The sequence below is a fragment of the Varanus komodoensis genome, unplaced genomic scaffold (genome assembly GCF_004798865.1).
Source record: "Varanus komodoensis strain SLA01 unplaced genomic scaffold, ASM479886v1 scaffold7_3, whole genome shotgun sequence".
NCBI lineage: Eukaryota > Metazoa > Chordata > Lepidosauria > Squamata > Varanidae > Varanus > Varanus komodoensis.
The window spans coordinates 14,175,506-14,197,233 of NW_025336480.1; the positions used below are offsets into that span (position 1 = coordinate 14,175,506).

At 42.8% G+C, this 21,728-nt stretch overlaps 1 protein-coding gene and 1 long non-coding RNA gene across 3 annotated transcripts in view; one reads left to right on the plus strand and one right to left on the minus strand.

Annotated features, from left to right (window-relative positions):
* Positions 1-2,252: 2,252 nt before the first annotated feature.
* Positions 2,253-21,728, plus strand: part of MYOT (myotilin) — a 48,645-nt gene continuing 29,169 nt past the window's right edge. For both annotated transcript variants that reach the window (XM_044454380.1, XM_044454381.1), the window contains exons 1-5: positions 2,253-2,481; positions 16,337-16,409; positions 16,512-16,641; positions 18,435-18,497; positions 19,648-19,789. In XM_044454380.1, coding sequence (XP_044310315.1) covers positions 16,402-16,409; positions 16,512-16,641; positions 18,435-18,497; positions 19,648-19,789 — 343 coding nt within the window. In that variant the 5' untranslated portion in view covers positions 2,253-2,481; positions 16,337-16,401. The remainder of the gene's footprint in view (positions 2,482-16,336; positions 16,410-16,511; positions 16,642-18,434; positions 18,498-19,647; positions 19,790-21,728) is intronic.
* Positions 3,621-11,645, minus strand: LOC123035791. Its single transcript, XR_006417030.1, has 3 exons — positions 11,421-11,645; positions 7,418-10,137; positions 3,621-5,707 (listed from the first exon to the last, which is right to left on the minus strand). It is a non-coding gene; the product is annotated as an uncharacterized LOC123035791 (long non-coding RNA).

The following is a 21,728-nucleotide window of genomic DNA, read 5'->3' on the forward strand; positions in this document are numbered from 1 at the left end:
AGCCACTTCGCAGTTCCAGTCTTGCCCTTCCCCATAAGCACAGTGATTGGAGCCCCTAGTAAAATATGCCCTAGGATTTGAAGGCAGTGCTGCCAGTCGCTTATCTGCACTCCCTCCCTCCCGCTTCTTTACCTTTCCTCCATTTATCAGCACTTTGGAGAAATAATGAAACCAGAAGACACTGACTGGGTTCAGACAACACAGTAACTCACACTTAGGCCTTGAACATAGGTTGAGCATGAGTTGTTGCTGAAATATGGATTATGTTGTCTAAACCCAGCCACACTAACGCCATCATAGTGAACAACCTACAGTTCATCACCCAGCAATCCATGGGTTGTTCATGGTGAACAAGCCATTATGTCTTAGTACTGTTGGGTTCAGACTAGGGATGTGCAAGGAATCCATCTTGTGTGGAAGATCTGCCAGTTCCCTGGTTTCTGCTTCCTGGACTCCAGTCCACTTTACAGCAGCCCACAGTCCGAGTCCCTGACAAGGTCACCCAGGGCTCACAGGGCGCTCGCCAGGAATCAAGCCCCATGCGCTGCACAAGCAGTGCCATTTTTCCACACCCACTGCTGCCCTTTTTGTGTGCGCACTGTCAGCAAGCAGGGAAAGGAGTTGGCTGCTGGAAATGGTGGCTGGTGAAGGGCCTGTGAGCATTTGCAGTCTCCTTCTTGGCTCAGCTTGGTTTGCAGGACTGGTCCAAGCACCAAAGGAAGTCTCTGGATTCTGGAGGGACAGATTCCAAAAGGGTGCATCTCAACCCTAGTTCAGACACCATGATAATACCCTTGTCAGCCACAAGCCTTGTTCCAATGACACCCCACACTCAGCTCATACTCAACCCTTGAGTATGGGTTGTGTAGTCTGTACCTGGAAGAAAAAGAGGAAGTGGAATATCTGTGTCACAAGCATGAAATGGTAATGAAACCTCCAGCCAAGCTTCGGTAAAGCAAACAGCCAACTTCACACTCCTTGAAACCATCCCAAGGAGTCCAGATCTGTTCAGGCTCTTGGGCTTGGTCAGCATCTGATAAGACATTCCTATCACAAAGATTTTAAAAACTGACACAGTGATCAGCAATATGAGTTGGCAAAAAATTATTAGTTTATTAGTATGTTTATATCCCACATACCTGCCATCATGAAACTCGAAACAGCATACCTGGAGTTCTCAGGTCATCTCCCAACTAGGAACAGATCACTCTAGACCTTCTTAGCTTCAACAAGAGACTGCATTGTGTGCACTCAGTTTATCCTGGAGCCTATTCTAGGTAGGCCTGGAGAACCCAAAGCGACTACATCCAGGGGCTGGATTGCTCCTTACCCATCTTCCATGATTTTTACCAATATTATCAATCAATGTTATCAATAGGATGGCAACATTAGCTATTGGTGTGCCGAAGCCATTTTAAAGGGAACAGAAGTTATATCCTCCATGGCATACCCCACATTTATGAAAACATTTCTCCTCAGAGAGAGTTCAAACAGGAATATTTTCCATAGATGTGTTAGCTCTAATGGCTAGATAGATCATTTTAACTCCAGTGTTTTTAGACACTCTAATTTTGCTTTTAGTCCCAAGATAGAAATCTGGGAAAATTATTTTAATTTAAGTTCTAATCCTAAACAAATTTAACAGGTATAAAACCTCACAAACACAATAAAACTTAACCTCTGCACTGTCTCTGACTTTTGCATTATACACCTGTCAACTCTTACACATAGCTTTTGCTGCCATATATTTGCATATAGGGCCCGTGGGACCTTCTTGCCACAGAACTGGATATGCTTTCCTATTAAGACACACTGTGCTATTGCTGGTAGCAGTGTTATGAAACCTTCAGTACTCAAAATTCCTTAACGTAAGAATACAGATCCAAAACCATAATTACATTTTAGTCAAGAGGGCTTTGGAATAAATTCATGAAATTACGATTTGGATGTCCCATTTACTTCCTGCATCTGCACTTGTAGGCAAATCAATGAAGAACGGTGTGAATGTGTTTCTTCCTTATGTGCTGCTTCTCTTCAAATAGAGTTTGGCTTGCCGTGCGCCTAGCTGCTGGTCTTATGCATGATTATGCTGATGTCACACGTTCTGTTTACAGACCGTGTCACTCTTCCTTGTGTATGAAATTGCTCAACCATCACTTTCAGGCAATGACAGTGCAGGCCCTACCAAGTCATCTTGAGTCAGCTGACAAAAAGGCAGAAACTTGAGCATACCGTGAGATCACTTCCTTGGTTTATCCCTAAGTGATTACAGTGACACTGAGTAGCAGAAGGGTCTCCCAACAGCTTAGCCTCAGCTCACGGAAGGCCACCTTTTAAACACTTTTGAGGTGCGATTTGCATGCAACATTTTTCAAGGAGACAGATGAGTCTCACCAGGGACACTCAAGTTTGCACTGTAAAGTTTTTCCCGAAAGATATATGACCAGGCTCTGTTTTACTGCTTATTAAAAACACGAACAGGTATGTAAACAGCATGTAATTTAATCATTGGGCTAAATATATATATAAAACAATCACATCTTTGTGATTATGATTTCAGCCCTTTCTGGGGCTTGATAGTGGGAGGGTGTTGTTCACCATTCATGTATAACGAGGAGGTTGTGTTGCTCTCGTTTGCTTGATCAGGCGCAATGGCAGCTCGTCTAAACAGCCAGAGCACTGCTTTCAAGCTTGCATTCGTGTCGAAAGAGAGACATCTGCTTTCACATTGCGCTTGAGCTGCTTGACAGGCTAGTAGATTTATACACCATCAGCTGCTTCTATATTAAATGCTAAACACATAGTTAAAATTAGAAATTAACGGCATCAGGTTTCCAAGGGTGGATTCTGCTATACGTCCCACAGACAGGGCAGGCCCCATGGCCTGGGCTTCCCAGCACTAATGGACGGACCCTCTGGCGGGCGCACGGACCAGTGCTGCAGTATGTGGCTCATCCCAAAAATCCACATCCCGCCCCCTCTGCTATCAAAACACCTAATTAGCTTTGATGCATTTCTGGCATATTTTGAGGCACCACTGTTCTCTGCTAAAGAAAAATACCTCCCAGAGAGATAGGGCCTGGTAAAAGACCAAGCAAAAGGGCTACAATTTGCCTTTATGAAAGACAGCCACCATTTTTATATACCTCAGTGTGTGGCATCCCTAGCAAAATACTTTTGACTTTAAAACTAGACTCAGGGTTTCCTGTGAAGGAAAAAATGGAGGAAAGCAGCTGATTCAAGGAGATATGCATGTGTCATTATTCTTTTACAATGACATGAACTATCTGTACCTTTTCAAGGGACGAAATGAAGGGCCAAGTTATAGATCTAGTTTGCTCCCAATTCAATGGGCAGACTTTTCTATTTGCAATCTGAGATTCTTAATTCAAAGCTTTTGCTAATAAGGGGCTTTATTCTGGGCACACTTCATGGCTGGGCACACAGGGAAGCCTGGCACAGGGTTTCAGGCGGCCTTCTTCTCCAGCCCCACGCTTGCCCAGAGTGCACACATACAGCAGAGCACCCCGCTTGAGAGAGGACAGTCTTTTCAGCCCCCCCCCAAAGACCCATCTGGCTGTCATGCTATGCCTCTGAGCCGTGTTCTTCAAATTTCACAAACCCCACATGGAGGTGTAGCATGCCATGTTCTATCAACTTTTAAAAAATGTTTTTCATCTTGTTATTCCCAAATGGCACTGCATGGGAAAGTCCAGTGTCTTTATTTCTCAGTGTGCGTATGTCACATATATCTCATTGCATGTACTGAAAATGTTGTCTATCCATCTTACTGTAACTTCGGAGGCCAGCTCTGTTTATAAGCGCATGGGTCAGACAGGGCTGGTTATGTCTCCATTTAGGGGATTTCAGTTGATGTGTGATTAGTAACTTGGAAAGCATCCCAACTGAAGCACAGTTGGGGACAGCTGAACAAGTGGATTAGAGTGGTTGAGGAAAAACATTTCTTCCAATTTAAGGAGAAATCTGATAAACCATCTTTCCTGAGAGTACGTTTATAGCGGCAAATTCTGCCACAGGGCAGTGGCTGGACATAACTCGTGAAGACAACTTCCACTGAGCCGAGACGGAGGATCGTTTCCCGTGCTCTTGCAGAGGGTCTGCATCTGCAAGGGGCCCTGGATTATAGCCTTAAGACATGATCTCTTGTAGAGTATCCGCACAAGATTCTGGTTGCTGAAAAAGATTTGCTGTATGTTTCAGTGGCCATAAGTCCCTTTGCACTTGGTGGAATGATAACGAGAATTTCTTTCAGGTTCAGCACTTTCCCCAGCCCTGTGAAAAGGCAGATAGTATTACTGCAATGTGCTGGGTACAGTGCCACCCTTGAAGACTTCTTGGAAGCTACAGCAGATGCAGCTCGCTCTAGTTTAGCCAGTGTTTGTTGTTGCAACCGTATTACTAAACGTCTTCCAAAAGAAGTGATATTGGCCTCCTCATTTCTTCTGGATTAGGTTCAAGCTGCTGCAGCATTAGAAAGCCATATATGGCTTGAATCTTAATTCCTGGAAGTCCATGTTCTCAGTGAACTAAGCTAATGGTTAAAAAATGTGGCTGAAATATTTGCAAGGCCTGAAGTTTGATGCATATAGCCAGTGCTTCCAAACAGGCCCTACCAATATGGCATGTAAGACTTTCCAACTTGGAGATAGCGTGGTGCAGGGCAGAAATTTGCAAGATGGAGTACCGGATGGCTCCTAATCCAAGATAATTCAATTGATGGCAATTTGGGAATCAATATAATCCCCAGATATAGGGAAGGTTCATGCGAAAATCAGAACTGCCTTAGAGAGAGCGTTGGTCCATCGTTCTCACTTAGTGCCCTCAACGGAGAATGTTAGCAGCTCTCCCAGACTGCAGACATTGTGGATATGGCAAGGAGTGTAAAGTGTGAACTTCCTCAATGAATAATTCAGTTTCCCCATGCAACAGCAACACACCCTTTTTAGGGTAATACTGTTGCATCTCTTTTACATCAAACTGGTAAAATTGTTATCTGGCAGTATTACCCATCTGTACTGGGAACAAACTGTCCCGCACACTTGTAGAACAGAAACAAAACCATGCAAGTGGTCTCAGCAGCATTAAAATTACAATTGTGTCTATCTGCTCCATCAGGCATACCCTTTCCTAGAATACCCCATTCCACCTCACCTCCATGGTTTCCAGCCTCCTGACTGGGTACGCTCAGTCTTCATCAAACTGTAATTTTGGGTTCCCCCTTAAGGTATGGTGATTTGGGAAGGTTGTTTGTTGTTCTTCATTGAGAGTGTTTCTGCAAACTTTGCAATTCCCTACGCTCCCTGTGGCTTCCTCTGTGTGTATGAATGGTCCTGTTTGGACTTCATAAGGATCAGTACTTGGAGAAGGAGCTTGTCCTTCAGGATTTGGGTCAATGGAGGCCTCCCCCTGATGCAAATAGGGCCTGGAGGAGGGCACCCTCAGGACCATGAAAGGAGTGTTGAATTCCCCACTTCAGCATATGTATCAGTATGAAAGAGGTACAGGATTTGGCCTGGATGGGCTGTACTTCTTGGGAAGCACCAGGAATTGGCCTGCTGCTGGCCTGAGAGAGCACTGCCCGAAAGCCATCAGTGAAAGGCTTCAAATAAGGCAGGGTTTGTCTGGAAGGCGGAGTCTTTGGGTGCAGTCCACCAGCGCTGAACCATGATAGCAGGGTGACTGAATCCTAGACAGAAGAATAACAAACAAGAATAACAACAAGAGTTGACCAAACAAAGAAGCCCCATGAGAGAAAGAAAGGCTGAAAATGGGCTTCGAAACAATCGCAACCCCCGCTGCAACTAATGAAAATTTTAAACACCATGAGCTCATCCATGCAATTGACGTTAGTCCTCATTGGGCCCAAAGCGTTGCAGAAGTGCTGTGATGTTTGTATCAAATGTTGCAGGGCTGTGTGTAGGACAGCGAAGGGGCACCTTGTCCCAGAATAGCAGGCACACTGAATCATGCTCACAATCAGTGCACGCAGTGTTTGCCATGTCCCCTGAAGTGACACATTGACCGCCAATGACGGGCTGGTTCAGATGGGGGAGTCCCCCCTCCAGCAATGCCTCTCTGTTTGGAGATCTGCTGCTTAAGGTGAGGGTTTCCCCAAACTTCTTCAAAAGGGGCAGGGAGGTCCTTTGTGGTTTCAAAGTAATTAGAACAATTCCTTAATCCTGTGAAACTGCTTCCTAGACACCTACAGGCAGAGAACATTTTCAGGATTGTAGCAGACCAAGGGAAACCTGTTTCCGATGCTATGTTGAGCACAGATTTTGTGTGTGTGTGCGTGCACGATTTCTACATCATTTTAAGAACATAGCACTGGAAAATGCCTATGCTTCCGGTAGTAATCAGCAATGAAAACAAACAAGATCCAGGCAGCACAATTAAGGGTATCAGCTAACTGGATCCCAGGAAGCCTCCAGACTCAGAGGATTATGGGCACCCTGCCTTTTGGCCATCTAGCTGCAGCACTTCAGATCTGGGGGGGGGGGGGGGGGGGGGAAACCCTCCAGAATACATGCCCCCTCTTCTCCTCCCCTTTCTACCCTCTTTACTCCTTCTCAGAAGTCACTTGTACGAGAAGCGGGAAACAGAGAGCAGTTCTTCCTGTGTTGGCTGCAAGGAGGGGAAGAGCGGCCCAAGCACAGATTCCAGGCGATGTCGGCCCTCTCTTCTGACCTTGGAATCTGAAGCATCCTGTGATCCTCTGGATGCTGCCTAGGGGCTGGGAATCGCTTGCCTGAAGCTTTAGAAAATAATTTGCGCACACAGAGGGGGCTGTCTTCCTTTTAGCTTAACAGATGCACCCACTAAATAAAACCCCGTTATGGCCCCGTTGGTACAACATAAAAAACCTGAATTAGTTTTTCCGTCATCCATGTTCTCTCCCCCTGAATTTGGCCTGGCTCTGTTTGTCCTGGCGAGATGCATTGACTGGATGTTGACTCTTCTAACCTGATGTGGGCAAACACGCATCAGTGCCCTCTCCTCCCTCTTGCTACCAATGTGAGTGAATCCCCTCCACCTGCAAGGGAATGTGCTGCAGGGCCTCTCCTTACATCCCTGGGGAATGCCCTGCCTCTCCTTACCTGGGCAAAGCTATACAGGGGGAGGACACTGAGCAGCTACTGGCTAAAAAAAAGAAACATCTTCATTTGCCCTTGAGATAAAAGATGGGTGGGGGAGATTAGTGTCATGCCTCAGACTCAGCCCATAGATCCCATATTGTATTAGTCTTGCACTAGCATGAATTTCTGGAAAGGGAAGTTTTACAGGCAGGTGCCTCTGGGCCAAGACCCTCGTCCATCTAATTTCTGATACAAGAGCATAGCTGGCAAAAAGGGGCTTTCCTACATCACGTATTTATTGTGCGCTCACATTTCCTTACTTGTGGTTGTTCACAGGATCTTTAGATGAAGTTGTGTTCCTCCAGTTTGATTTCCTTTTCAAAAGTGTCTCCGGAGTACTTTCCCAGGTTTAGAAGAGGAAAATGAGACATTAAATTACAATGGGGAAGAGGGCGTGCTTTTGCCCAATGTATTTGCAGGATTCTGCAGTGGCACAGCGCTGCATAGAGGTCAAGTAGCAGGAAAGCGGGGAAGGATGAACATTTTGTGTAAAGCTCAGGTCTCAGTGCTGGAACAAAACCAGAAGCTGATACAGTAGAAAAACTAAAGGAAGAGCTTTCTGCTCTTGTTCCTATTTTGCTAATCAATGAGGCCTGGGCTGTTTTGCAGTTTGCAAGAAATGCGCTGCAAACATATGTGGCTCCATAAAGTCATCCAGAGACTTACCTTATGTCTGGGTGCTGGTCTTCATTAGGACTCCCTGTCCTCTCTTTCTCATCTCAATCCTTCCCATTTTTCTCCTCTCAAATATCAAAGAGAGAGTTTCTTCTTTATCTTATTCTTAAAAACATATGGACAGCCCAGTTGGCTAGTTGTGAGTTGGTAGAGCCACGCAGCTCCCAGTTTATCACTTAAGAATCTTAAGTTTCCAATTAAAATCCAGAACAAGAATTATGAGGATGCAAAGCACGTACAGACAGCTAGTGTGCTGAGTGTGGGACTGGGAGCCAGGAGTTCTGGTTTTTAGTCCCTACTTGGCCACGGAAGTATCTGGGTGACTTTGGGCCAGCCACACTCTCAGCCCAAACTACGTCACCAGCCAGTTGTGTGAATAAGATTGAGAGGAGGAGGAGGAGAGTTATGTATACTGCCTTGAGGTCCTTGAAAGAAAAGAAGGCCGGATATAAGTATAATAAATAAATAGTAAACAAAGTGCTTCAAAAGTGCTAACAGGGTGGACAGAACTGCTGTACACCATGCTGAGGATTTGCAGTTGACAGACACAGGCTACCAGTTAAAAAACTGTAAGAAAGCCATGATAAAGATGCCCAAAGAAAAATCAATTCCAAACCACATCCATCATTTCCATTCGGGGTTTCCCCTCTGCTGTTGAATGACTTTCATAGATCTGCAAAAAGCTGAGTGTGTTGCCACTAGGACGCTCCTGAAGAAAAACTTTTGGGGGAAAGTACTTATATTCTTTATTAAGAACAGCCCAGATTATGGGAAACCTCAACCTTCCCAAAATAAAGACACTATTATTTCTGTACTAAGAAAACCCTCCACTTCTGTGTATAGCAACTTCCTATTATCACCAGACTTCCTGCAACATTTGTCCATACAGTCTCAATAGGAACAAACCTTCAGCGAAGCAGCATTTCCGAACAGAATGTGCATCATACAGGGACTGTTAGAAGGCTATGTTTGCAGTTCTCCTACCCTGCAGATTCAGAATTGCCAGTTCCTGACTGTCAAATATAATGAGGATTCTCTTATTCTTAATTGATTAAGAATAAATGGGAGGCAGGTTTTTAGTTAGTGCCTGTGCTGGAAGCAAAAAGTGATTTCTCCACAAACAGGGCAATCGCTTTTTTTTTTTAAAGAAATGTGTTTAATAATTTTCAGCTGGTGCTGTTTTCTGTTTTAAAAAAAGATGGTTCAAATGTCTATTGGAAAAGCTGAAACTAGAGACCTTATGCACTGAATTCTTCAACCATTTAATGCATCTCTGTGCTACATACACAAGACTCTCCCAGACTAGCATTTAACACACATTTGAGGAAATAGGTAGAGTCCATGGGCGCTATCCAATCAGGACCTAACTCAAACAGTGTTCACAAAGCTCTGCTGATTCTTTCTGCGGCACAAGGGTTTGCACCAGCATGATGTGCAACTGGTCTTGTCCAAACAGTCCTTCCCTACACACCTGCCCAAGTCTTACATTCTTCCACTGAGGTCCTTCCCTGGGGACCCACTTTGAAGATCAGAAGAGTAGCTACTCAGAGAAGGGCCTTTTCTGTGGCAGCACCCCAACTCTGGAATCTGCTCCCCATAGGGGCGTGCCTGGTGCCTAGACTTTATTTATTTCAGCGCCAAGCCAAAGTCCATTTTTTACCTGGTATTTTAAGACTGAATGGAATTTAATGGTAGGGTTTTATTATATGTTTTCAGATTGTATTTTAATTGTGCTGTTCTGTTGTAAGCCATCTTGAGATCTGTTGGTATAGACAGGTTATAAATGGTTTAAATAAATAAGTAAACAAGCAAGCAAGCCATCGCTTTAGCTGGCTTCTCCTCTGTGCAGGTGCTTTTCTTTCTTGCTCTTTAAACTCTTATCCTAAGTAAAACGATCAGATAACCAAATTCCTTTTTTGAACTGAAATCTTCATTTTATAGAACTGATTTCCCCATGAAACCCCCTTAGCCACCAGGTGATTTTTTAGAGCTGATATGTTATCAGTATTGAGCTCTACCGGAAAGGCTGAACATGCTCTTAGCATCCTCCCTTTCGAACTGGCGAGTGCTTCCGAATGAGCCGTCTGCAGTGCCACTGCTGTGCCGCATCTACCAAATTTCAGCAGGGGTTCAGCGCCATCTTCCACTCACTGCACCTCCCCACTTTCCCACCACTGCGCCTGCCGCCTTTTCTCTTACCGCAGACAATCTGTTAAAGAGAATCGCTTCACAATGCCCTCCCATTGCTAGTGCTGGGAGCCCTCCATCTGGGAGGATTCTGATATGGACCACGACCAAAAAGCACCTAGAGAGAGAAAGAGAGAGATGAAATGACATGACCACTTCATTCCTAGAATGTGTCTTGCATTGTTAGACACCTGCTCTGATAAGGCTGTTTGCCACACACTGTGTAGAAAACGTCAAATGTGTGCTTTTCCCAAGCCAGCGCATATACCAAATTGGCCACAAATGATGGTAGAGGATGCTGCAGCTCATTTTTAATGGCAGTGCATTGGATGCAATTGCCTTGCATTTGGGATTTTAAAAAAAAATCAAAAGTGAAAGAAACAAGCGAGTAGAGGGGTCAGTTCATATTCATAGAAGTTCATAAAAGTCAGTAACAACGTTCCCATTTAATTCTGCTTTCAAATTAATCATCTCCATTTATCTTTTTCACTTTTGCACTCATTTTTTCATGAATTTGATTTGATAAATTGTGCAAGGTTTTCTTGAAAATGGGTCTTGTGCATACTGAAGAGCCCACCTCTTTCTATATCTATATCTATATCTATATCTATATCTATATCTATATCTATATCTATATATCTATAGATTCCACAGTTTGCAAAATACTACAGGAGCCACTAGTCTTACCAAGTAACACCCACATTCTCTCAAATAAAGCTATCTATTTTTCCTGCCAGATTCTCCTTCTGTAAGCAAATAAACAACCTGATCTCTTTCAGGTAAATCAAAGATTAGGTACATTAGCCTTAAGGCATCTAACAATCCCAGACTTTCTTCTATCATACTACTTCCCCAAAAGTATCCCCTTCTCATAATCATTTGAATCCAGGAATAAGACTCCAAAAAGAACCTCATAAAGCCAAATTTAAGAGCCCAAATCAGATTTTTAAAGCTTGTACCTTCATATAAATGCTCAGCACACAGACAGTCTTCATGATGAAATCCGCAATACTACTACTACTGTGTTTGAAAGAGGTTTGCTGATTTTTTTGCCCTTGATATTAGTGGAAGACTTTACGGATGGACCGTATTTATGCAACAGTGCCAGACACGTCCATGCATTAGAAGGAAGCCTGTCTTACCTCTTTACCCGGAGGTTTCAGATACTCCTTTCCCCACCCCACACCCCACCAGAAAAAATGTTTGTTTCTAAAACAGGTTTAATAAACTGTCTACTTTCCAGATCTCTGGCAAAGTGTTCCACAGAGCCTTCATCATATTTTCCTAACCCTCACTCGACTACATTTGTCCTTGTAGCAGAGATAGCATAATTGTGCAAACATCTGAGCCATTCAGGTAGTCGTCATTATTGTTCGTATCAACAGCATGATCAGTATGTACCTTATAATATTCCTGGTGTTTGGTTGCAAAGGTCCCTCGATCTTCATCTGGCAGAATCTAATTCCGTCATCTTCACTGAGATCTAGAATTACACCGAGTAAAGGTTGCCATTTACGTGGAACACTGAGGTTGCTAAAATGACTCCCTTAGGTATAGTCTGTGGTATTTCTTCTTTCAAGGACACAGTCAGTACAATACAGACGTTTTTGCCAAGGCAAATTAGGCTCTTGCTGGGCAGTTGTATGGAAAGAAGCACCTGTTTTGTTTCTCCGAGTTTGTATGAAATATGCTTGGTACAACTGTATGGATAAGGGTGCATTTACATGAGGTCTTGAGTCAACTGGTGGCAAGCTGATTAAACTTCCGTTGCCTTATTTGTTAATAAGAAATTAATTGCTAAAATTAGCCATTGACAACTGGCTTGAAGCCACACACAGAGAAACCTTGTAAACCTTTTCCAAATGTATGGAGTAGGCTGAGATTTTCCAGTGGGAATGGAAATGCCTTTCTGTACATGCTCAGAGGAATTCATTACAGCTATTTGATCTCTTCCAAGCATACTCACTTTCATCTGGGTCCTACTTCTTTAGCACAATAAGAGACACTAATTTGGCAGTTTAGCTAACTTACATCATTTCTGTGGGAAGCTGCGGTGCCAGCCATGAGCTGTGCTGGGCGGGGGGGGGGGGGGGCTTTTTGTAGGGTATAATGGGATCAAGTAGAATGAAAATTGATGACATGCTTTCCTTCCAGAACTCTAGACCAAAGCCTGTTCATACAGTACCTAGCATGCTTCAAAGCAGCCATTTTATCCTTATAATCCATAACTTACAATGTTTATTTTGGCATTTATTTGCAATGCTTGCATCCCTTGATATGATACGATTTTGTAATATTGTTTTTTATGATTGGTTTATTTTGATCTTGCTCTTTCCATTAGCCATTTTGAACAACATTTCATTTGGCAGAAAGGCAGAGCAGAAATAAAATAAAATTGATTAATCAGTTTTGCCTAGACTCCACACAACCTTTTCTTCAGCACTGGAGAACTTGCTATTTTCACAGACCAAGAGAGAGGATCTAAGAAAAGTATCCTTCTCTTGTGGGAGAACCAGCTTTGCAGCAATTTTACTGCAAAACTACCAAATCAACTGAAAACAGAAAATGGCCCTGTTATAATCCTGCCACAATGAACAGAAAAGGCACTAGGAAGGTAAAAGTAAAATCTGAAACAAGAAAAATAAATAAATCAAGAAAAATAAATGAAAGAATTTGTTCTTTAAGAAATTGTTTATTTTACAAAAGTGCCAAAATGTTCACAGAGTCAGTGTCTTCTTTTTGACATCCAAGCTGGCATTTAGTGAGGCTCTCCTAAATTCATACTTTAGATGCAACTGGACCTTATCCCCAGGTGCCAATGCAGCATCGCTTACCTTCTTTTTAATTACTAAAACACTTCTCTTAGAAGATATTGCTTCACTGAGATTCATAAACCCAATTCAGATTATCTGAGGGTACCTCTATGGCTTGCTCTCTAAGAAAAGTAGCATAAATTTAGAGAGATGACCTGATGAGCTTTGAGTATGCAGACCTCAAATTTTACTCCCTAGAAATGAGTCTAAAACAATTTCTCAGCAACTCAGCTATCCTGATTTCCAAACTAAGCTAGCCTGATTTCATAACTAAGATCCATACTTTCATTTTAGTGTCAGCATTTTTGTAACTTCTATGACTATTATCACTTGTAAGATCCTTTGTCCTTTTCTTTGCTACTGGAGTAGCTACCTTCCTTTCCTCCTATTAAATCTTAGTACTAAAGGGGCTTACACTTTTTTCCAGATCTCAGTCCTAAGGATACTTACCAGGAAGTCAATTCCATTGGATTCAGTGGGAGTTACTTAAGAGTAAGCATACTTAGGATTCTGTCAGTAAGATTTTGTAGTGACTATTTTAGCTAGATACTACCAAACAGTATAATGTCAGAAGCAGCTGAAACAGTAAGAGGTTTGGATAGTTCAAAAGAAATGAACCAAAATATCATAAGATATTGTAAGTCATCCAGAGATGCTCGGTGATTGGATGGGTTAGAAATATCCCAAATAAATAAATAAATAAATAAAATAAGGAAAAGGCGCCCATGGGTCAGTTTTGAAAGGTGATCCATAAATATTATGATTACATATGCAAAGGATTACACTCTTAGAAAAATGTTCAACAATGGCTCGTTATATGTTCAACAATGGCTGGAATAGTAGGTTTTTGTCTAAACATGCATACAAGTACGTCCAAAACATCTTCATCCTTTAAGTACATTTACCCCCATGGTATCAGCACAGAGGCCAGGTAATCCTGGCATGCCTTATGCTCTGGCCTGCCTTAAAAAATAGCAATTCATCTTTTCTCTCTTGCCAGATTTAGTTGATTATATATCTACCAGCATTATTAATTATAGGTTATGTTTTCATTATTTTTGCTTTGTCTGAAAGAGGTCTTCATTCATTATAGCAAATATTCATTCATGCGTCTTGAATGCATGTTCAGATGGTTGTGATAATCTGGTGTTAAGGAACACCTCACGTGGCAGCCAGATGGGAAAGTGAGCTACAGTTCACTACATCCTTCAACTGTAACCTCCCTGTCCTGATGGGGAAGGTCTGAATCAGAAGTAAGTTTGATTGAACATGGTTCAGAGCTCTATACAATTATGCAGCATCCTGCCTTATCATGGCTCCTGATGGCAAGTGATCTATACCTATCTTCACCTGATGGTGGGCATGTCGTGAGCAAAGCCGGCTGGTGCCGGAGGTCAGACTAGATGGCCAGGGAGACCCCTTCTGACTCGCTCTGTTTCTATGTTTCTGATCATGGTTACTTTTCTGATTCAGTCTTCCTCATTTGCAATACTTATAACACCTTAGCATGAACAAATAACTTTCCAGAATGCACAGGTCTATGCAAACCCCACTTGACACACTAGTATACTCATGCATAGAAGATGAGCAGTACTTTTATGAGCATTTTTTCAAAGCAATGCATTTACTCAATATCCCCAAATTCTCTATTTCTATTGTTTGGCAACCAAGAAGCTTCAATGCTGTGACAGCCATCTATCATATTCTTCTAGCTGAAAGGAAGCTCCTCAAAGGAGACTGAGTACTCATCCAGAAACTGCTGTATGTACACACCAATGCAGTTTACGGATCAGTATTGTGTACACTGATTTTCTGTGTCCACTTGCATAGTCTTACAACTGATGCAATCTGTGAGCACACTTTCAGTCTTACAGCTTTTCTACACAAGGCATTTATTGCACACTTATGATTGTTTCTGCATTCTTTAGGTGATTACATGATCCTCCAGATTTGCTGGAGGTTTTTTGTTTGTTTGTTTGCTTAAGAGCAGGGGAAATGGAGTATTATTAATGAAAGTGAAAGGAAACTTCTGTATTTGTTCTATTCTGCTATGCCACAGCTCCACCTGGAGGTTATTTAGTGGAAAAGCACTTGGCAGAGAGCTGGGATCTCAATGCTCAAACAAAATCAAAAGTAGATAAAAGATTGACAGCCTCATCTAGAAAAGCTTTCTCACAGGTTATACAAAGCTTCTTCACCTTTTCTCTTCCAAGTCCCTCTCCTTTTGTTTGCATCTAGTTGACATGTTTTGTGTGTCAATACTAGATGATGAATGCTGGCATCCTGTATCTGGAAAGTAATAGCTATAACGTGAAGCTAACTGAATGGTTAAAAGTTACATCACCGCCCTCAATGAGCAGTGTTATTTCTCAGCAACACCACATCACATGCAAGAGCCTTACACCGTTTACACAAGCTGAATAGGCCTGAGCGAGGCACAGAACTGAATTTAAGGTTGTGACATTTACAGGAGTGACAAGACTTAGTTGGAGGGTCCCAATCCAGTCTTCTGATGATCCCCACATCCCTCTCCTTTTTTCCAACCACTGATCACCTGGTGGTTTCCTGTCTTTTGTGCACCCCCATTCTAAAAAAACCCAAAAGCCCCCCCCCCCACCAAGACTGAGTTACTGTTCATAAAGAGCTTTAAGCTAAAACATGCTGGTAATTTTGGGAATTTTGCTTGTCATTTGCCCATCCATCCACATCCTCCACAACTTCTCTGAAACTGAAATTGACACTTGCTGAAAGATGCTCCCTCCCTTGACACAGAGAATCCACCAACACTTTTTTAAGAGCAGCAGGACAATAAGTTCCATCAGGCATCGTTTAAAGACTGTGGTGAGACAACACAACACAACACAAGCACGAAAAATTTCCACCAGGCAGTTATGTTTCTCTACTGCAGCAAAAGCACAACATATTGTAGCATCATAACAACTAAATTGATTCTGGCACAGGCATCTGTGGACTGGAGCCAACTCCATCAGATGCATGGAATACAGTGGAGAATTATAGGTTTACACAGAATCTCTTGGTTGCGGTCAGGGGGGAACAGGAGGGGAACGGTAAGGTCAGGGAGAACTTAATTGCAGAAAGTGCTGATCACATTATCGGTAAAGACACACACAGTGCACTTACTGCTGGTAGTGACCATCCCAGCACTTGGTACGCCAGTTTCTGAAATATTAGACACTGGAGCCCTCTTCAAGTCAGGAGCTGCTAGCTGTGGTCACATCTAGATATACTTCTGAGCCAGAATTTTCCAGTATTGTCAGTGCTAGAATGAAAGACATTACAAATGTTCACATACAGCACTCACTACTATGCAGAAGAGGCATGTTGCTTTTCCACATCTACCTGTGCCCAAATAGTGCTAAGCTGGGCTCAACACGGTCCCTTCCATGACATGCTGTCCACCTGCCACTTCAGTGTTCACTTCATCTGCTACACTTATTTGTTTTCTTCCAGAAAGAAGATAATTCATTTTTATATTTCCTGTAGGTTTATAAAGAAATCTTGACCAAGCCCTTCCCCGTGAGCACCAGCAAACTGGCTAGACCAGAGGAATGTCACAGTAAGTGCCGAGATTGCTCCATTGTACATAATTGCCTAATGAGATGCCTGTCTCTCCAAATGAGTCACGCTTATTGCCTGTTTGGGTTTATTCCCCACTTAGGACCCAGAGGAAAACTACCAGCTTATCTCTGGCCATTGGTTCTTCAGCCAGTGAAGACTTTAGCAGCAGCAGCAAAAAACATCACAGTTATTCCACTTCGATTCCGCCAGTATCCGTCGACTCTCAAAGAGTAGGTTAAACATTTGCATCTCCTCTTTGCATCAATTTTGTCTTGATGCAAAAAAAATTTGCAAAAAATAAACACACACACACATATTGAGCCAAACGCTGATATTCCAGGTTTGTCTTCATTGGTTTATTCCTCTTCCCATTTAATCCTTGTCCCATTTAAACTGTGTCTGGCTTGAGTTTTGGCATCAATCAGTGGGAGGATTAGGAGCAGTCATGTGGCTACCCTGCAGCTTAGCCATTTGTCATATTCTTCCAAAGACATTTAAGAAAGGACAGTTGGATCAAAGCAGCTACTTAGTATAGAGATGGAGAATTCAAAACATCCAGGGATTTAAATGCCTTTCAAGTGGTTGGGGAGAAGTGTAAGGAAAGATTACATAGGCTTCTTTTTATAAGATTATGCTAAAGCAAAATAGAAGTGTATTTCCAGAAATGCCAATTGATATTGTTGTGCGCTTCATTAAGCACTAGGAAGTTTCAGACAGCCTGTGCACGGACGGGAGAATTTACAGTGTCTCTGCAATATCCATTTACAAATAGACAGGTTGAGGATGGGATGCGGGCAAGCTCCAGACACTGTGAGCAGCACTGGGTGGATCCCCAAAGCAAGGCACCCATGACCTTGGCACCCCCAAGCCTTCCTCCCAGTTCCCACTCAAAGGGTGTGTGGCCTCCAGACACTAGAAACCTTAGAGCAAGATTCTTCTAGGCACCAGTACTCAGTGGGTAAGGCTAAACAAAAGCTTGGCACAGTAGTATTCAAGATACAAAATATTTTACCACTGTTCTGTACCACTACATTCAAACAAAAGTCACTAGTGCTTTCTTCCTGATCACCATAGGTAATACATACTCAAGTACAGTTTTAAACTTTTTACAATATGCTGTTGATCTTATTAGTCACTATGTAGCCTCAAAGGTTTGAATTTAACTTGTAAACGAGATACATTTAATTTCCATAGCATTAGAGAATGGTTTTCCACATAGTGTCACTGATGAGTAAGATTTCAGGAAGTTTTGGGCATTCCACAGACTGCATTCTGCACCAGGAGTTGGCGGCGGGGGGGGGATTGGGCCCTGGAGTGTGCTCACCTGTAGTGCAAATGGACCCCAAATTTAGAACACTTAAGCCCTTTCCTTCAGAGTAGTTGGCACTAAATGGTTTAGCAATTCCACTGTAGATGGTTTTTAAAATGTTCAGCAAAGAATGAAAGTGAATTCTGTTACAAATAATAACTCAAGTAGTCACTTCTGCAAATATTTATATAGCACATTTGGCATATGTAGCTCTTGCAGCATTGATTTCACAGTGATTTATACATTCACTCCCTTTGTTCCCATTTTATAGATGTAAAAGTGAGAGGTTGTGTCTTTGTGATCCTCCTAAATCATCTACAGATTCAGTGGGATTTAAGGGTACAGTACTATACATTTTTAGGCATAAAAATGTCCTGCAGCTCCCAGCATTTCTCAGCCAGCGTGTGACAAAGAACTGTGGCAACTGTAGTACAACGTATTTGGTAGTTGCCATGTTAGGGAAGGCTGACCTAAAATCACCATATACCAGTTGCTGCTATACTATTGCTTTCTTGCAAATCATTTTGTGTACTAACTGAACAGATGTTCCCCCAGAGTACTTGAATTGTGCTTCATCCTAATACAAAGCCCAGATAATGAAATGTTGAAGATTTTCTTTACTCTTGTAACTGGAGAAGAAAAGAGATATGCTGTCAACAAGGTTCTGCATTCAGGATACCATGATGGCGATGTATCTCTTCCTTTAATGTATAGATGCAAAGTCCAACAAACCTCCAGACCGGACTGACCTATGAAGCAGCCCCTGTCTTCACAAAGGTAAGCACATAATCTCCTCATGGGGCCTTGGTTCCAAGGCACAGGGATGGTTAGAGACTCTCCGTCCCATCAACAAACCATGGCTCCTTGTTGGGTTAACTGGGATTTGTTTATCCCATAAAAGACCAAGAGTTTCCAGGTTCACAAACAAACCAGGATTGTTAATGAAAAGAAATGAGCACTCTACTTGCACACTCTGGTCATTCCCACAATTCCTGCGATAAATAACCCAGGAACTGCTGCTGAAACTTCTAAGTCAAGTTAATACGTGTCTGCAGGGAACATGGAGAAATGGGGCCAATATCCCAGACAGAAAACATACAAAAATATAGAGCTACTTGGGGAGCCAAGTCGGATGTGAAACAGGACACTGCTATGCAGAGTGCCATGCCACTTATCACTGGTTAAGTACAGCCAATTCCCACATACCTGGCTGAGCATCCAAGCCAGCATATGAAATGTCTAGGCAGGTTTAATGGCGAGCACCTTGCTTCTTATGAATTAGCTATCACTGGAACAGCACCATCAGTACCCCAAACATGTGTCCCTGTTATTCCTAGGAGAGTCAGATAACAGGGGGCAGGGCCTCAGCACCTCTAATAGCCGAGAGGAAGAGGGACTTTCAGCAGGCACAGCCAGAGTGACCATTTCCTGTCATCTCGTGCATCTGAAAGAGCACAAGCATGAGAACAAAACCCCAACATTATGCCGTGTTTGTTCTGCACTTAAGAAGAGTGATTCTGCTCCTTTGTAAATGTTTGCCTTGTCTGATATACCCCTTCCAGTCATGTTCATCTTTGATATGCCAGAAGAAGGGAAAGGACAAAGCAGAGTGCAGAAAGGGAAATCTTTAGACATCAAGTTAATTCAACAGACCGCCCTTCATCCAACTCTTCTGGGACTAGTTAAAACATTTCTGTCAGATGGTTCAAAAGGATGATATCCTAGAATTTTATTCCTTCAACTTGACTGCCTACATTTGCGAAAGAATCAGCCATTAGACTGTACAGTCACGTTTGCTTTTATCCTAAATAACTCACGCTTTCTAAACTGCATTGATTCCCTATTTCCCTCTCAAAAAGAATGCTCAGCATGAATGTGTAAAACTTGGTTGCACATATCCAAGTTACAATCTGTTTTAATCCTTCAGGGTCTACAAAACATTTTTGCTACCAAAGGCCAGCTAGTGGTTTTTGAATGTCGGATACGAGCATCACCCACTCCTGAAGTACGTTGGTTCAGAGAGTTCAATCAAATAATTGACTCAGCAGACTTCCGAATATTAAGAAAAAGTAGGTACTGTTATTTTTAAAGTTCAGTGTGTGTGAAGTTGGAAGCTACAGAGGTGCCCGTCTGTACAAGGGAAGGAAATGGAAGTCACTTGCCTGCCCCAGTCACTTCTCATAGGAACAAGGAAGGTGAATCAGATCCTTAATTCATCTAGTCCAGCAATGTTAACACTGACTGCCAGTGGCTGTCCAGGGTTTGGGGCAAGAGATTTTCCCAGCCCTACCTTGAGAAGCTAGAGATTTAATTTAGGACCTTCTACCACTTTGCTATCCCCCCCCCCCCCCCCCAATTGTAAGAGTTTGCCCTCTCCTCCTGAGTGCATTGGAGCTCCATAAAGATGCCTGAGTAGTTTTCCCTTTGATGACCCTCCAGCATCCTCCAGGCGATTCAGCAGATGAAGGTGGCATGTTAAAGGGGTTGCTGAGTCTCATTGGCCAGTTTGGTATCTTTCATTCTAAGGACTGGTTCAGATAGTTGCTCTGGTGGGGGAGGAATAGGCTTGTAGTCCTAGTCACAAAACATGTGACACAATGGTACTTGGAACAACCCCACATATGCAATTCCTCCTCCCAAAGGGGGAAAAGGTTCAGACCAGGCATTTGTACATACAGGTCCCGCTCTATGGATGCATGGGGAGGAGAGCCATGTCCCTGCTCTTCCCCTACCACAAAACTGCCAGTACCTAGGTCAGTGTCCGAACTGGAGCACAACCAGGTCTTGTGCTCCCTGATGCTGGTATAATCCTGGCTTAAGTCCCCGATCCTGCCCATTGAGGGTTGTGACGCTAAAGCACGTGCCAAAAAGATGGCATGCAGCAGACTCACCTGGCCTGGTGCCCTCCAGATGTTTAGAACGATAGCTGCCAGGATCCCCGGCCACTGAACATGCTATGGAGGGGTACTGCTCACTGGAGTGCAAACATCTGGAGAACACAAGATTTGGGAAGACTGGCAGAAGCGTTTTCTCTGACTATTGCTCTAAAGGATCTTGCTGTTCTCATGGTTTCATTTCCTTTTCCCCCAAATTATATTGCCTTCAGCCAGCATTCCAGTTCCCATGAAACCCTCCTCACCCTTGAACTCCATGGATTTTCACTCCTAAACATTTATTTACATATGTAGACTAGGCTATAACTATGATAAGCCTTGGCATGGAATTTGGAGTAAACTTCTGCAAACATACCACCACATTTTGTTTTTAATTTTGTTTTTCTGCACATCTACAGAATGAGCAGCTTTTCTGAAGGTCTGAATCAGCTCTGTTACCCCAGTTTGTCTTTTATCACACCTATATAATTCTGCATGAGCTGACAAAAAAATGGGAACCCAGTCAAACATTCACAAAACTGGCCCAGACATTTTAGTTTTGCTGATTTTTCACCATGTTTAATTGGAAATATATTCCACTCAATTCAATGGGGCTTAATTTTCCTTAGACATATATTTGCTCCCAGAACAGGATGCCTTGTAAAACTTTAGGGCTGCTTTCAAATAAAGCATCTTTGGGTACTTGCAAGATGTTCGTATGTATTTGCTATCAAAAGACTAATCAGAGAACCCATTTCAATGTCAGTATCAAATGCCTTTGAAATTGTGTTGTCATTTTTTGCCAGCCCTAATAGTAGCAGCTAGATTTTAACATGGCAAGCAACCAATTGCTTGACAATACAAACTTGAAAGTTTAATTGCACTTTGTTCAACAAGTGGATTATTAATGATTAATCCCTAATGCTACAATCCCATACCGGGCTAGGCCTTTTATATCCCATTAAAATCAACAGGGATTTAAGCAGCCCAAGTCTGAGCTGCTAAGTTTATTTTGAAATTCCCCACTCTAATTAGGCTCAAACCACCACCCTCTGCTTCTTCCTCTCATTACATGAAGAACTAGGCATAGCCAAACTCTTAGGTCCTGGGTTCTTCCTACCAATCTGGGCTCCAA